This window comes from Arvicanthis niloticus, chromosome 7, assembly GCF_011762505.2.
Source record: "Arvicanthis niloticus isolate mArvNil1 chromosome 7, mArvNil1.pat.X, whole genome shotgun sequence".
Taxonomy (NCBI): domain Eukaryota; kingdom Metazoa; phylum Chordata; class Mammalia; order Rodentia; family Muridae; genus Arvicanthis; species Arvicanthis niloticus.
Genome location: NC_047664.1, coordinates 37,500,556 through 37,517,095, shown reverse-complemented (window position 1 = coordinate 37,517,095; position 16,540 = coordinate 37,500,556). Strand labels below are relative to the sequence as shown.

General features: G+C 40.4%; 1 protein-coding gene and 1 long non-coding RNA gene across 6 annotated transcripts in view; one reads left to right on the top strand and one right to left on the bottom strand.

Moving 5' to 3' along the window:
• Positions 1-16,540, top strand: part of Eif4enif1 (eukaryotic translation initiation factor 4E nuclear import factor 1) — a 40,649-nt gene that overhangs the window by 7,424 nt on the left and 16,685 nt on the right. For 4 of the 5 annotated variants that reach the window (XM_076938248.1, XM_034508725.2, XM_034508726.2 and 1 more), the window contains exons 3-9: positions 2,416-2,489; positions 4,753-4,880; positions 7,685-7,971; positions 8,531-8,732; positions 11,996-12,171; positions 15,412-15,547; positions 15,751-15,930. In XM_076938248.1, the coding sequence (XP_076794363.1) occupies positions 2,416-2,489; positions 4,753-4,880; positions 7,685-7,971; positions 8,531-8,732; positions 11,996-12,171; positions 15,412-15,547; positions 15,751-15,930 (1,183 nt within the window). The remainder of the gene's footprint in view (positions 1-2,415; positions 2,490-4,752; positions 4,881-7,684; positions 7,972-8,530; positions 8,733-11,995; positions 12,172-15,411; positions 15,548-15,750; positions 15,931-16,540) is intronic. The other variant, XM_076938249.1, reaches the window with a different exon arrangement.
• LOC143443072 (uncharacterized) lies at positions 5,610-7,798 on the bottom strand. Its single transcript, XR_013111786.1, has 4 exons — positions 7,660-7,798; positions 6,479-6,565; positions 6,029-6,128; positions 5,610-5,738 (listed from the first exon to the last, which is right to left on the bottom strand). It is a non-coding gene; the product is annotated as an uncharacterized LOC143443072 (long non-coding RNA).

Sequence of the window (16,540 nt, the reverse complement as noted above, 5' to 3'; positions counted from 1 at the left end):
TATTATAAAGAGCATAGGTCACTTCTAGAGTTTTTTGAACTTAATGCACTATAAAGTCTTGATTTTTGAAAAGGCAGGCCAGGAAACCCTGTCTTGAAAGGAGAAAAAAAAAGCAAAACACCTTGTTTATACTGAACTTGTTACTCTTAAGAATCAAATTCAGTGCCATTGTGTGGTGGCACATACTTTTAATCCCAGTCCTCCTGAGTCAGAGGCTGGTAGATCTCTGAGTTTCAGACCAGCCTGGTCTACACAATGAGTTCCAGATCACACAGTGCTATATAATAGAGACCCTGACTCAAACAACAACAAAAAGAATCAAATTCATTTTACAAAAAGAGTCTTTTGTCCCCTTCTGCATTGTCACCTGTGTGATTTCAAGATGCTAATGCTGATTCCCTGTGGGGTTCTTAGAGAAGTATTTGGATGAGGAGCTTAGTCATTGTTGCTTTGGATTTCCATCCAGACTTATTCATGGTCTCCTTTTACACTGATTACCAGAGTGTGTGTCAGCATCTCTCAGATTGATCTCTTTGGAAAGCTTAACAAGGTTTTTAAGGGAGTCTGACACAGCTTACTTTGGTGTCTGTGGTTTGGGCAGTTAATTAGTAGCTTGTTTCTGCCTGGTCAAGTTTTAGCAACCTGTGCAAACAGTGAGAAGTCAAGGACTGAATCCTCTCATATGTATGGGATGATTTCAGAGGTTTGGTCCACAGTCTGTAAAGTCAACAGAAGAGTGTTCTCACATTCTGATGAAATGCTCAGGAGGAGCAAGCATGCCCAGCTACAGTGGGTGTCCTCAGCCACAACTGAGTTTCCTTTGAAAATACCCATAAAGGGGTTCTTTTCATGGAATAATTGATCTTAAATCTTGATGAAATTGCCAGCTGTGTAGTTTTAATCTCAACATCCAGGAGGCAGAAGCAGGTAGATCTCGAGTTCAAGACCAGCCAGACCTACAAAGTAAGGAAAGGCAGAGAAAGGAAGGAAAAGTAAACTGTGTTGACTTAGCTAATAGTCTTTTATATGCCTTGGGACATTGCTTGAATGTAGTACATTTCAGCTCTCTAAATTGAGCAAGAAGGCTTCTGCCCACCTAAATATCCACGTAGATTTTGGGCCACATTTTGAGCAACATACTCAATTTAAAGCATTAACTTCTCTTTCTTTTGTTTTTGGATTTTTGTTTTTGTGAGACAGTCTCTCTATGTAGACTAGGCTGTCTTGAACTCACAGACATAGTGTTGGTATCAAAAACCTGTAACCGTGCCAGCTACATTCCTTTATTTTTCTTTCATGGTATCAAGGATGAAAGCCCAAGGCCTCACTCATGCAGACGTTCTGTTACACCCCAAGCCCAAGAACATTATTCAGTTTTGTTTGTTTCAAGACAGGGCTTCTCTGTATAGCCCCAGCTGTCCTGGAACTCCCTCTGTAGACCAGATTGGCCTCTTGTCTCCTGAGTGCTGGAATTAAACATGTGCACCACCATTGCCCTATGTTTGTTTGTTTATTTGTTTGTTTGTTTCTGACACAGGCTCATAGTGTAACTCTGGCTACTGTGGAACTAGCTATGTAGAACAGGCTGGTCTTAAACACTCAGAGATCCTCTTCCCTCTGCCTCTTAGTGTTAGGATTATAGTCATGTACCACCAGGCCCCCAGCATTAATTCTTAATCTTTGAAGGACTTAAAATTACAAGCAAATGAGAGTATACCCAGATCCTAGGCTTTGACTTCTACTCCTGTTCCACAATTCACGAAACTAGAGTTGCTCATAGTAATGGCTGGCTGGCTCCAGAGTGAGTCAGGACACAAGATAAACCAGAAAGTCAATGTTACCCATTTATTTATTACTTTTGGACTCAGTCCCATTATGTAACCTAGGCTGACCTGAAACACCTCTCAGCCTCATGAGTGCTGGGGTTCCAAGTGTGTATTGATATCCCTGCAGAAAGCAGTAATTGTTTCACTGAAGCTTTGGACATATAGCCCACTTGAAGTTCCCAGTGACAAAATCTGGAACTGTTTGGGCACCAAAATAATTAAGGATATCAATGAATTAAGTAAGGGCCATTGAGTTGGGTGTAGTGGTACATGTCTTTAATCCCAGTCATAGAGATAATCTTGAGTGTCTTATAAATCCCCTGATCCAATTCTAGTCCTTTTGGAATTTTAAGTCCAAAATTGTAGGAATTGTGTGAAAGCCACTCCTGTGATCTCAGCACTCAGGAAGCAGGGGCTGGGCATTAGTTCAAGGCCAGTCTAGAGAACTTGTCTCAAATCTCTCCCTGTCCTCCCTCCCCAAAAAAATCTTATATAAAGTGTTTAAAGTAGACACACAGAAGGGAAATAAATTGGAAGTATGTGACCTGAGAAACAGGGTTCAAATTTTTTATGTGATTTCTCTTTTTAGGAGGAGCTCTTGGATATAAAAGAACGTCCATATTCTAAGCAGAGGCCATCATGCCTTTCTGAAAAATATGACAGGTATGAGTGTTACTGTTAAGAATTTTATTATTGGGGCTAGAGTGATGAGAGTGATGGCTCGGCAGTTAAGCATCTGCTTTTTTAGTGGACCAAGGTTGAGTTCTTAGCACCCATACCAGGTGGATCACAACAAACCTATAAACTCCAGCTTCAGGGGCAATGTGGACACTTGAACTCATATGTACATACATATGAGTTAAAATTTAAAAATAAATTTAAAAGTAAGTAAATAAAATTTTATTTAAGTGGAAAGAATTCCATTGTTGAAAAGTTGTTGTTTTAGTAGCACTATGACTGAGGAAGGTTTTTTTAAGAGTTAATTGCGTGGCCATCAACTAACCAGTACTGAAACTAAACTACAGAGTGCCTCGGTTAAGGTCACAGAGCAGATTTAAACCCAGTAGTCTTCATGCCAGGGTTTCTTCCCCAGACCCTGTGGTTCTTGCTGTGATTTCACTTCTTTAACATTGTGCTTTGGGGAAGTTTAAGGAGGACTTTGAGACCTTTATCACAAAACCGTTTAGATTAGCCTTATTGTGTTTTAGGTTCCTTAAGGAAAAGCAAAGGGCTTTGGCTTGAAGAAGCTAGCTAAAAATGATCTGAAAATGTACAATAATACTATATTATATTTCTTTTTTTTTTTTTTTTTTTTTAATTTATTTATATGAGTACACTGTAGGTGTCTTCAGACACACCAGAAGAGGGCATCAGATCCCATTACAGATGGTTGTGAGCCACCATGTGGTTGCTGGGAATTGAACTCAGAACCTTTGGAAGATCACTCAGTGCTCTTAACCACTAAGCCACCTCTCAGACCCCTATATTATATTTCTTAAGGTTAACTTAGTAATTTCTTTTTTGTTGTTGTTGTGGGTTTTTTTGTTTGTTTTTTGTGGGTTATTTTGTTTGTTTATTCATTTTTTTTTTTTTTTTGAGACAACATCTTTTTACATAGCCCTTGCTGTCCTGGAATCTGCTCTGTAAACCATGCTGGCCTCAAACTACAGAGATCTGCTTGTCTCTGCCTCCCAAGTGCTAAGAAAAAAGGTATGGGCCACCATGCCTGGCAGTCTTAGTAATTTCCTAAATATCATGTGGGCCGCTATTTTTTACTTATAGAGTGTCATGTTTAATTTTCTTGGTTCATTGTACCACATACTCACACCCCTAGTGCTAGGGGTGGAACCCAGGGCCTTACATGTTAGGTGAGTGTTTTTATCATTAAGCTACATCTTCTCTATGGACAGATTTTTAAACCTATATACAGGCAGTTGAGAAGGCCTGTTGAATCTAGACAAGTCACTACATTCTCCTGATGGTGATGATACCTGAATAGTGGCTATTTTGATTGGCTAGGAATTTTCATGGGTCTCAGATAGGCTTGTTTGTTTTTTCATTAAAATTTTAAAGCCTTTGTACTTCAGATTTTATTATTACAACTTTTTTCTTTGCATAAAATAGATTTTTCATGAGCACACATATTAGCTTTTATGCTAAATTAGATACTGTGCCTAGTGACAGTGCTACAGAGTGAAGCAGAAAGTGAGCACAGACACCCTAGAAGGTAGAGAGTATCTCCCTGTTGTGAGGGCTTGAGAACTATTGACTTGCTTTTCAAGCAGTGTTCATGGTTAAGGGTATATATAAAGCAGGTAGCGCACCAGTGGGTCTAATCCCCAATAAACAGGAAAAAAAATTAAGAGCTGTTTTAGGAAAAAACTGAGATTACACATGGAAATTCTAGCCCAGCATGGTGCTGCATGCCTTTAACCCCAGCACTCAAAAGTTAGGGACAAGAGGATCAGTGTAAATCTGAGGTCAGCCTGGTCTACATAGTAAGTTCCAGTCCCACCAGGGATATATAGTGAGACTCTTGTCTCAAAATAACAACAAACCCAAACCAACAAAAAAATTCTAGAAAAATATACACCATACTTTCTAGGAGGTACTTCTAGTCAAAAAGTTAAAGCTGCCTTTGCAGAACTTGGGAAAGATCTTTGTGTGAAACAGTTATTATAGTTCATACAGAGCCCAGGGTTTCTGGACTGACAATTGCATTTGTATACAGACTCCTGTGTTTCAAGTACCTATTGGTATTATGTTATTCGAAACAAACTATACTCAAGTAACAAGTGTTTTGCTTTCATCTTGAATAGGGTAACTATTTTGAAGCAGCCATAGCTATCATGTAGCCTAAAGAAATTAGGGCCTATTTGAATTATTAATCTTCAAATCCTAACTAATGCTATCCTCTAACCTGTAGTGATGGTGTCTGGGACCCTGAGAAGTGGCATGCCTCTCTCTACCCAGCCTCAGGGCGGAGCTCACCAGTGGAAAGTCTGAAGAAAGAGCCAGAATCAGATCGACCTTCTCTGGTGCGCAGAATAGCAGGTAAGTGTACAATTATTTATTAATGATAAAGTGCTTTGGAGAACATGCTTCTGGTTGCTGGTTTCTTTCTTATCCCCTAGAGTTTTACATATCAAAGAGAAATGTCATCAGAAAACTCATTTACTAGCTGTATTTTTCATAATGAGCAGAGTAAAATCATAGTAATAGTTTTTCTATAACAGTGGCAAGTTAGGCTATGTGCTTTTGAATTATAAAGTACCATTGTCTTTGCCGGTATGAAAGTGTTGACAGCTTAATACATGTGGAATCACCTAGAAGACAAGCATCCAGGACACATGCAGGAATTATTTAGCATTGGTGCCTGCCTGTGAGGAAATGTCTTCATTAGGTTAACTGATTGATATGAGAAAACCTGTCTTAACTGTGGGTGGGACTATTCTCTGGGGATTTATATAAAATGGAGAAAGTGAGCACACATTCATCCATATCTACTTCCTGATTGTATATTAAATGTGACCAGTTTGAAGTTGTTGCTGCCTTGACTTCTTTGCTGTTATGGAATGTATCTTTGAACTATGAGCCAGAATAAGCCCCTTCTCCCTTAAGTTGTTCAGTACCTTTTATCACAGTACCAGGAAAGGGAACTAAGACGGCTGGGGATATAATGCAGATGGTAGTGTGCTTGTCTCCTGACTTAGGTAGGGTTTTACTTCTGTGAACAGACACCATGACCACGGCACCTCTTGTAAGGACAGCATTTAATTGAGACTGCTTTATAGGCTTAGAGGTTCAGTCCATTATCATCGAGGCAGGGGCATGGTAGCATCCAGGCAAACATGGTTCAAGGAGAACTGAGAATTCTATGTCTTCATCTCAAGTCCATTAGAAGACTTCTTCCTACATGGTTAGGAGGAGGGTCTTAAAGCCACACACACAGTGACACATTTCCTTCAAGGCCATACCTCCAAATAGTGCCACTCCCTGGGTATAGCATATTCAAACTACCACACCTACTGTGCATACATGAAGTTCTAGATTTAATTTCTAGCAGTGAATAAATTGGGCATGGTAGTTCAAGCCTCTAATCTGAGCACTGAGGAAGTCGAAGCAGGAGGATTGGAAGTTTGAACTCATCCTCAGTTATACATAGTGAGTTAGAGTCTGGTCTCAATGAGACCCTGTCTCACCTGGAAAGCTGTTTGTTGACAGCTAGTTGTTCATGTCTTTAATCCCAGCACTCAGAAGGTAGAAAGCAAGCAGATTTCTGTGACTTTGAATGGTGAGACACTGAAAAATAATTGAAATAAGATAAAAATAAGATAAGCTGTTTCTGGTTTTAAAAAAGAGCCTAAAACAGGTTGTTGTTGCTGTTGTTAACTTGGGCTCTGCTTCAGGTTAGGTGTGTGTGTGTGTGTGTGTGTATGTGTGTGTGTGTGTGTGAGAGAGAGAGAGAGAGAGAGAGAGAGAGAGAGAGAGAGAGAGAGAGATGCTTTTCTATTTCTTTCTTTTTTAATGTATGTGTGTATTCACTTTACATCCCAGTCACAGCTACCCTCCCTCCTCTCTTCCCAGTCCTAACCTTACAAATATATCCTCCATTGCCCCTCCAAGAAGGGGAGCTCCCCTTAGATACCAACCCATCCTGGGGCATCTAATCCCAGCAGGTGGGCACATTCTCTTCCACTGAGATCCAACCAGGGAGTCCAGGTATCAAAAAGGGGATCCTATGAAAGAGAACAGAGATTGAGACAGCCTCTAGTCCACTTGTTAGGGGACCCACATGAAGACCAAGCTGCACATTTGCTACAAATGTGTAGGGCATCTGGGTCTGGCTCCCCCATGCTACCCAGTGGGTCTCCCAGGCTCTGTGAGTCCCCCATAGTCCCAGGTAGTTGACTCTGAGTCTTTATGCGACATGCTTTTCTTACCTTTATTGAAATTGAATTTATATATAGAACCCTTACATACAACATGCCTTTGATGTTCTGACATGTATCTGTATGAAACCATACCACAATCAAAATAATAAGCATTCTTGTTCTCACCTGTAAGTGCTCTAGTGTTTGAGAGCTTCCTTTTTACCCCGTCTCATTACCTCCATGGAATGAACTGCTCTTCTAGATGAGTTCACACTTTTAAAATTGTATGTAACTAGAATTGTCACCATAATTTTCTTCAGTGAAGCTTCTTTCTGGAAACAAGGTTACTCTGTATGTAGACCAGGCTGAACTCAAACCTTTATCTCTCTGGGTCAGTCTTTCATGAACTATAGCTGATTTTATCCATGTTGTTGAATATGTAGTTCATTTCTTTTTATTGCCTAATATTTCATCGTATAAGTTCATCATTATATCCATTTTTCTGTGAATAGTAATTTGAGTTGTTCCTAACCAAAGTTGCTGTGAATATGTATGTGTGAGCATGGATATAGGAATGTTTATCATGTGAGTGAATAAATAAATAAATATCCATCGCATTGGTAAAGGCACTTGTTGCCAAGCCTGACAACCTGAGTTTTTAGTCTTTTGGTTTTTGGAGACAGGGTTTCTCTGTGTAGCCCCGGCTGTCCTGGAACTCACTCTGTAGACCAGGCTGGCCTCGAACTCAGAAATCCGCCTGCCTCCTGCCTCCCAAGTCTGAATTTAGTCTTTAAAGACTGACAATGGAGGAAGGAAAGAGCCTGTCCCCACAGATACCCTCTACACAGGGGCCATAGCATATATGTACACATGCTATAAATAAGGTTTTTTACCCTGAATCTGTTGATAAGCCCAGTTGCTAGCCCAGGACATGGTATCTAAGATGTTGGCTTACTTACCTTTCTCTTTCTGTCATCTTTTCAGATCCACGAGAGCGAGTGAAAGAGGATGACTTAGACGTTGTTCTTAGCCCACAGAGACGAAGCTTTGGAGGTGGCTGCCATGTGACAGCTGCTGTTAGCTCCCGACGCTCTGGCAGTCCATTGGAGAAAGACAGTGATGGGCTTCGCCTGCTCGGTGGACGAAGGATTGGCAGTGGAAGGATAATTTCTGCCCGAGCCTTTGAAAAGGATCATCGTCTTAGTGATAAGGACCTGCGAGACTTGAGAGACCGAGACAGAGAGAGAGATTACAAGGACAAGCGTTTCAGGGTTTGTTTTCTAACCCCCTTGGTTCTCAAGTGCTTGGAATTTTTTTTTAAGATTTATTTATGTAGTATGTATATGGTACTCTGTCTGCCTGAAGAGGCCATCAGATCTCATTATAGATCTTTATGAGCCACCATGTGGTTGCTGGGAATTGAACTCAGGACCTGGAAGAACAGCCAGTGCTCTTAACCGCTGAGCCATCTCTTCAGTCCCAAGTGCTTTGAAATTTGATGCTCACCTCCTTTGTACTGCATTCCTCTGTTGCTCTCATGGTGGTACAGAGTCAAACCCAGGGCCCCACACTTGTCGGCAAGTGCCCTAGCCTAGTCTGAGTTGTATCCTCCTAACTCCCCACACCCCAGTTACTTTGAGAAGCTGGGGATCACAGACCACTCACAGTAAACACAGAGAACTCAGGTGGCAGTGCAAGAGTGGGGATGTACTTTTCAGATGCACAGCACAGCATCTACATTTCCGCTTCTGTCATCAGTTCATTAAGACGGGTTACAGTGTCGAATTAGAACTTTACAGTCTTTCAGTCTTGCTCTTTGTACTTTTTCAGAGGGAGTTTGGAGATAGTAAACGTGTCTTTGGTGAGCGTAGGCGAAACGATTCATATACTGAGGAAGAACCAGAATGGTTTTCAGCTGGACCCACCAGTCAGTCAGAAACCATAGAGCTGACTGGCTTTGATGATAAGATTCTAGAGGAGGATCACAAAGGTAGAAAAAGAACAAGGCGACGGACTGCCTCTGTGAAGGAAGGTCAGTATCAATTTTCAACTTGTTTTGAAATAATGACATGATGATTGCTTTAATTGCACAGTTAGTGATGGGTGCCAGTTTGTAAATGGTAAGATTTTAGTGTTCTGGCTTTATTATTTTTTGAGTCTATTTGTAAAGACATTGCCTGCCAAATCTTTTAGGTATACTTTTATCATGATTATGAAATATACTTATAAGAACTCAGACTTGGGGGTTGGAGAGATGGCTCAGAGGATAAAGAGTACTTCCAGAGGTCCTGAATTCAATTCCTGGAAAAACCACGTGGTGGCTCACAACCATCTATAATGAGATCTGGTGCCCTCTTCTGGCATATAGGCATACATACAGGGAGAACACTGTATATCTAATAAATATAAATAAATATTTTTTATAAAAAGGATTTAGACTTTGGGCTGGAGAGATGGTTCAGTGGTTATGACCATTGGCTGCTCTTCCAGAGGACCTGGGTTTAATTTTTAGCACTCACATGATAGCTTATAACCGTAAGTAGTTCCAGGGGATCCAACACCCACATACTGACATACATGCAGGTAAAATACCAATGTACATAAAATAAAAATAAATTTTATAATGGAAAAAAAGAACTTAGACTCTACTGTGTACTTATTTCAAGTATAGTTGCAAGAAATACATGTTTTGGCAGATACTGGGTAATGGGAAAGCTCTTAATGATAATTAGTGTCAATTCCAAAGAAGTTAAAACAAACTTGGAAATAAACTAATGAAATACATTTAAAAGTGAGAAAAAAGGAGACATCACAGTTCTTTCCTGTTTGTTTGTTTGTTTACACTTTAAGTGTGGTAGGCTTTTTTTTTTTAATTTTTACGTGGGCACATATTCTTCTGGTTCTGGGAATTCATAGGTAACTGGGGAGATTCTGGGTTTGTTGTTGTTGTTGTTTGAGACAAGGTTACTCTGTGTAGCCTGGGATGTCCTGGAACTAGTTCTATAGACCAAGCTGGCCTTAGCCACCTAAGTGCTAGGATTAAAACCAGGTGCCAACACCACCCACCCGGGAGAATCTGCTCAATTGCCTTTGAGAGATACCATTGTTTCACTCCACCAGAATGAAGCAGCATCAGCCAGTGTGGCTGTTTAACTGATGTTGGAGACCAAGCTTCTGTAGAAGATAATGTTTTCTGTGACTGAGATAAAATTCTTTTTTTTTTTCTTTTTTTTTTTTTTTTGGTTTTTTTGTTTGTTTGTTTTGGTTTTGGTTTTTTTGTTTTGTTTTTCGGGACAGGGTTTCTCTGTGTAGCCCTGGCTGTCCTGGAACTCGATCTGTAGACCAGGCTGGCCGGCCTCGAACTCAGAAATCCGCCTGCCTCTGCCTCCCAAATGCTGGGATTAAAGGCATGTGCCACCACTGCCCGGCTTCAGATAAAATTCAAATATCAGCCATTCGTGCAGGGTTTTGTTCTGGGACAAGATCTCATGTATTCCAGACTGGCACCAAACGCAGCGTAATCTTTAGTACTGGGCTTGTATATAGGTTTGTCACCAAGGCCATTATTGTTTGTTTTCTTAATTTATTTTGTGTGTATTGCTGGAGATATTCAACTCAGAACCTTCATGTATACTAGGCACTCTGGTCTGAGCTATATCCCAGCCCAGCAGTGTTTCTTCAGTTGCTTTTGTGTTATTGCTGTACTAGAGATAGAACCCAGGTCCTTGAACTTGTAAAGCAAATGCTCTACCACTGAGGGATATCCTTAGTCCTTTGTTTTCTATTGGTTTGGAGTTTGCTCTTTTGGTTGCTTGTTTTGTTTTTAAGATTTACATACTTATTTTATGTATATGAGTACACTGTTGCTGTCTTCAGACAGACCAGAAGAAGGCATCGGATCCCATTACAGATGGTTGTGAGCCACCATGTGGTTGCTGGGAATTGAACTCAGAACCTCTGAAAGAGCAGTCAGTGCTCTTAAGGACTGAACCATCTCTCTAGCCTCTGGCTTTTGTTTTATTGGTTTGTTTTGTTTTTTACATAGAATTTGACTTGGAAATGTAATCACAGATAACTTTGATCTGGTTTTTCCTTCCTCCACCTGAGTTCTGGGATTACAGGCATGTTCCAGTAGGCTCAGTTTTATGCAGAGGAGGGGAATTGAACTGAGGAGTTCATACATGGTTTATTTTGTGTTTGGTTAGGGTTTTTTAGCTTTTCTTTTTTTTATTTGTTTATATATATGCACATACGTGCTCGGAGGCTTGAATTGCCACGTCACCAGGAAGTTAAGATTCCTGATGCCTGCTACTGTGTATGTGTGTTTTAAGCACTTGCAAATAAGTGGGTTTGGGGTTTTTGTTTTGTTTTCTTTCTTTCTGTTTTGGTCATATTTTGCCTAAAACTAAAAAAAAGTGAACATTACTGGATTTCAGATATTCCTGGCCTTGAAGAATAAGACAGGGTTGATAAGAGCAGGTAAACAACCTGTAAAGATCTGTCTCACTAGAGAATTGTTATAATAAATACCAGTATTTTATGAAGGGGAGATCAGTGTACTTAATAAAGGGTTTTTTGTTTGTTTGTTTGTTTGTTTGTTTGTTTGTTTTTAAGGTAGGATAGGTTTCCTAGAAAGGGTAACAGTCAAACTTTATATTGGAAGTGGACTATAGCCAACCTTGTAGACAGGTAAAAATTGCTCACGTACAGTGATACAAGATGCATGCATAAACACAGTGCCAAATAATTTGGCTTCAGAGGCTTAAGTTCAGTTCCTAGTACATCAAGCAGCTCAAAAACACATGTATGTGTTACCAACTCTCCAAGGGAGCCAATGCACTCTGCTCTGGCCTTCTAGATACCGGCACACATCATGCCATACAACACACACACACAGCTAAGTAAATAAAATTTTTTTCTTTTTTTAAGAAAACCTGAGGTTGGGGATTTAGTTCAGTGGTAGAGCGTGCAAGGCCATGGGTTTGGTCCTTAGCTCTGGAGAAAAAACGAAAACGCACTATACTATAGAAAACTTGGCATATTTAGGAGTGGGGCCACAGTCCTTTTCCTACTCTGTTAGTGTTCTGGGTACTTAGCAAGGATGTTTTTCTTTTCCAGTTCCCAGAGAAAGGGTACTAAATGACTTATTATAGGAAGTGCCGTACCTACACAAGAAGTCTGTTTACAGTCATGTGTGACTTGTGCGTGTATATTGATGGCTACAGGCACAGAGTAGGACTGGGCTATGTACCTGAACAGGTGGTTCAGAACATACTGTCTTGGTTTTGTTTTCAGGCATAGTGGAATGCAATGGAGGGGTGGCTGAAGAGGACGAGGTGGAAGTCATTCTGGCCCAGGAGCCCTCTGCTGATCAGGAAGTTCCAAGGGATGTCATCCTACCTGAGCAGTCCCCAGGAGAATTTGACTTTAATGAATTCTTTAACCTTGATAAGGTGCCGTGCTTGGCTTCAGTGAGTATAAGAACACATTTGCAAACATGGAAGGAATTAGAGAATGGCTCAGTGGATAAAACCCTTGCTGGGCAAGTGTGAAAACTGAAATTTAGATCTCTAGAACTCAAGTAAATGTTGGGGCAGCATGGTGGTCCTCCTGTAATCCCAGCTCACAGAAAGTGGAGACAGGTTTCTTATAGCCAGCTAGGTAACTGAACTAGCTCTGTTGGTAAGCTGTGGGCTCAAATGAGAGATCCTGGCTCAATTTATGAAGTAGAGAGTGAATAAGATGCCTAGCATCAACCTCTTAGCCTCTACTTGGACACAGCATATGCACCCAAACGTGTGTGTACCCCCTACAGGAATGTCCATATATACATGCCACACACATCCATGCATGCACACGCATGTGCACAAAATAAAAATCTGTATAGAATCTGAGTGTGGAGGTATACACTTACAGGTTTAGCATTTGGAATGTTAAGACAAGAGGAGTTTGAGTCTGAGGTTAGCTAGAGCGACACAGTCATTTCAAGCCTTGCCTGACTGCATAATAAAACACCATCTCAAAAAACTTTTTCATTTAATTTAAAAAGTATGGAACAACTAATTATGGTTAAATTTGACCTAGTGTTTCTCTTTTTCCACAGGGGTGGGTATCTTTTGTTTTGAGATGGAGCCTCACTGTTACATGGCCTGGAACTCAAAAATTAAAGGCCTCTACCACTACTCCCCAAATACATATGTATACTTTTTTTTTTAATCAAAAAAAAAAAAAAAATCTCTACTAAGGACAACTAAGTATCACATCTCCCAGCTCTTTCATCAGCTGATAGCTGAAAAGGACATAGCAAAAAATATCCTGATTTAGAAATCAGAGCTTTGTCCATTTCCTGTGCAGGAAAGGGGTTCTGCTGTCAGAGACCCTTCTTGCTCCTATGTTGAAAATGACCAAACTTACCAGGTGTGATGGTGCATGCCTTTAGTCTCAACACTTGGAAGACAGTGGCAGACATATTTTTGTGAGTTTGAGGCCAGCCTGCTATACAGAATGAGTTCCAGATCAGCCAAGACTACACAGAGAAACCCAGTATCAAAAACAAAAAGGAGCTGGGCAGTGGTGGCGCACGCCTTTAATCCCAGCACTTGGGAGGCAAGCAGAAGCAGGCAGATTTCTGAGTGAGTTCCAGGACAGCCAGGGCTACACAGAGAAGCAGTGTCTCTAAAAACCTTTTTTTTTTTTTTTTCTTAAAAAAAAGGAAAAGAAAAAGAAAAACCAGAATTTCAGGGTTTCTTTTAAACCTCAAGCCCGTAGGGTTTTTTTTTGAGATGAGTGTAAAAGTGCAAGTTTGTTTTTACTCTTGAATATAAAATTTTACAAAACACAAAGTTGGAGCCTGGAGAGGTTGTTCAGTGGTTTAAGACCAATATCTACTCTTACAGCAGACCTAAGTTTGAGTACCAGTATCCACATGGAAGCTCACAAACTATCTGTTTATGCCAGTTCCAAGGTATCTAACATTTCATCTCATCTGACTTTGGTTTTTTGAGACAGGGTTTCTCCGTGTAGCCCTGGCTGTCCTGGAACTCACTCTGTAGACCAGGCTGGCCTCGAAATCTGCCTGCCTCTGCCTCCCAAGTGCTGGGATTAAAGGTGTGCACCACCACTGCCCAGCCTCATCTGACTTTCAGACACTGCATACACATGGTGCAGTGTATATAAATACATATACCTATACGTATATATGTATATATGTATATACATACATATATATATAAACATATACAGGCAAAACATAATGCTTTAAAATTTAAGTAATAAGATTTAAAGTTTAAATTGCAAAATTTTAAAAAGGAAACAAAGTTGATAACAGCAAAATTACTCTCTCACTGGGCAGTGGTGGTACATTGCCTTTTTGGGAGGCAGAGGCAGGTATGTCTCTCAGTTGGAAGCCATCCTGGTCTACTTAGTAAGTTCTAAGACAAGACTCCACAGAGAAACACTATCTTGGAGAAAAAGAAAATATGTTTTCAATACTTACTTTAATATTTTGAGAAAATGTCCAGATACTTTATTCCCTTTGTGTTTTCTGACTTCTCCTATTTAGTAAGATTATGATAAATAGGTTAAATTGCAAAGCCATCATTTTATTTGTAAATTAAAATTCTTAGTAGATAAAGAGTTTTACTTTTAAAATGACTTGTTTTTACTGTGGGTCAGTGCACACATGAGCCACGAGTGGAGTTCAGAGGACAGCTTTGTGGAGTTGGTTCTCTCCTTCCACCTTCCATGGGTTCAGGTCATCAGGCTTGTACTGCAGGTCCCTTTACCTGCTGAGCCATGTCATCGAAACAGTAATTACATCTTTTGGGGTGTTTCTGATTTGGTTTAGCCTTGGTTTTTTTATAATTACTGTTTACACCAAATTAGTTGCTTTTTACCTGCACACATTTGTTAAACTAAGTATCATTTCTGGTATTTTTGTATGCACTGTCTGTGCTTTGACCGACTGGAGTTGTTATCCTTCTGTATGTTCTTCCTTTTGATGCTTGTTTTTTGAGACAGGATCTCAAATGTGTGGTCCAGGCTGGCCCTTACCTCCCAAGTACTGGAGTTACTTGGCACTACCCTTAGCTAGCACTAATTTTTATCTTTTGGCTTCCCAAGGTTGTCGAGATTGAATTTCATGATATTCCTTTCAGTCCTCAGAACCAACAGTTTCATTCAAGCATTCCTTCTTAAGCAATGCCTGACTGAAGCCATCAACATCACTCTGGTGCTGACTAGTTTTAAAACTAAGACCCCTAATAGTCTTACTCTACCCCCCACCTCCCACTCCCCTTTTAGAGATAGGGTTTCTCTGTGTAGCCTTGTCTGTCCTGGAACTCACTCTGTAGATCAGGCTGGCCTCGAACTCAGAAATCTGTCTGCCTCTGCCTCCCAAGTGCTGGGATCAAAGGTGTGTGCCACCACTGCCCAGCATCCTGGTAGTCTTTCTGATGAGCAGATAGTAAAGAACCACAATACTCTACTATGGAGGCTTTGCTATGTGTGCTTTGGGGGACTCCAGCTGCTCAGAAAAGGGAAGACAGAGGCTCAGTTCCTAAGTGAACTAAGTTTCTAAGTTTCTTAAGTTCTGAAAGTGGTTTGGGCACTTGCTTTGACAGCAGTGTCAAAGAAAATTTCAGAGAGTGGCTTAACATTTAACCTTCATGACCTTTTCTTCAGGACCTTAGCCCCTTTGTCTTTCTTATCAGATGATAGAAGATGTTCTAGGAGAAGGATCAGTCTCTGCCAGCCGCTTCAGTAGGTGGTTCTCTAACCCAAGCCGGTCAGGGAGCAGATCCAGCAGCCTTGGATCCACACCCCACGAAGAACTTGAGAGACTGGCAGGTAAAATGACCTCACATTCTAGCCTTGTATGTCAAATGGGCCTTCTCTGCCATGCTTCATTTTGTCTTCATTTGTCAGAGGTCTACTAGGGTTAAAGAGGTTTTAGATACTGAAAAGCCTTCAGTTTCTATTCTTTTTCTGCTGTGGAAGGAATGTTTTTAATTCTCAATGGGACCAACTGTGACATTTATTTATAAAATCAGGTTTGGAACAAGCCGTCCACTCTCCTGGACAGAACTCGGGGAATTATTTTGCTCCTATACCATCGGAAGACCATGCTGAAAATAAAGTGGACATTTTAGAAATGCTACAGAAAGCCAAAGTGGATTTAAAACCTCTTCTTTCTAGCCTTTCTGCAAATAAAGAAAAACTTAAGGAGAGCTGTAAGTATTTGTTGAGAATCTGCTTTAGCTATTTTAAGTTCATGTGGTTTTTTTTTGTTTGTTCTAAAAATTTATGTATATAAGTGAGTACATTATAGCTGTCCTCAAACATTACCAGAAGAGGGCATCAGACCCCATTACAGATGGTTGTGAGCCACTATGTGGTTGCTGGGAATTGAACTCAGGACCTCTGGAAGAGCAGTCAGTGCTCTTAACCGCTGAGCCGTCTCTCCAACCCCCGATTTCTTCTATTATTATTATTATTATTATTATTATTATTATTATTATTATTATTGTGAAGGTATATTGTAGAAACTTATTAATTCCAGACCCAGAGTTTCTACCCTTCCTTTGACCCTTTAGTTCCTGGATAAAAGTCACATATGGCCTTTATATTTACAATAAGCCTTAAACAACAGAACAGCTGGCAGCTGCCTACCCTCCATGTTGTTAGAATCTACTTTCTTATCAATAACCCTGAGTTATTACTACTTACTATGTTTCACCTGGGCTGTTCTTAACTCCACTTGGCGAGCCTTCATGGCCACTTTTTTTTTAATGGCTCACCTAAACCCATGGTGGCTGCTTCTTCCTCACCTCATGGTTCTCC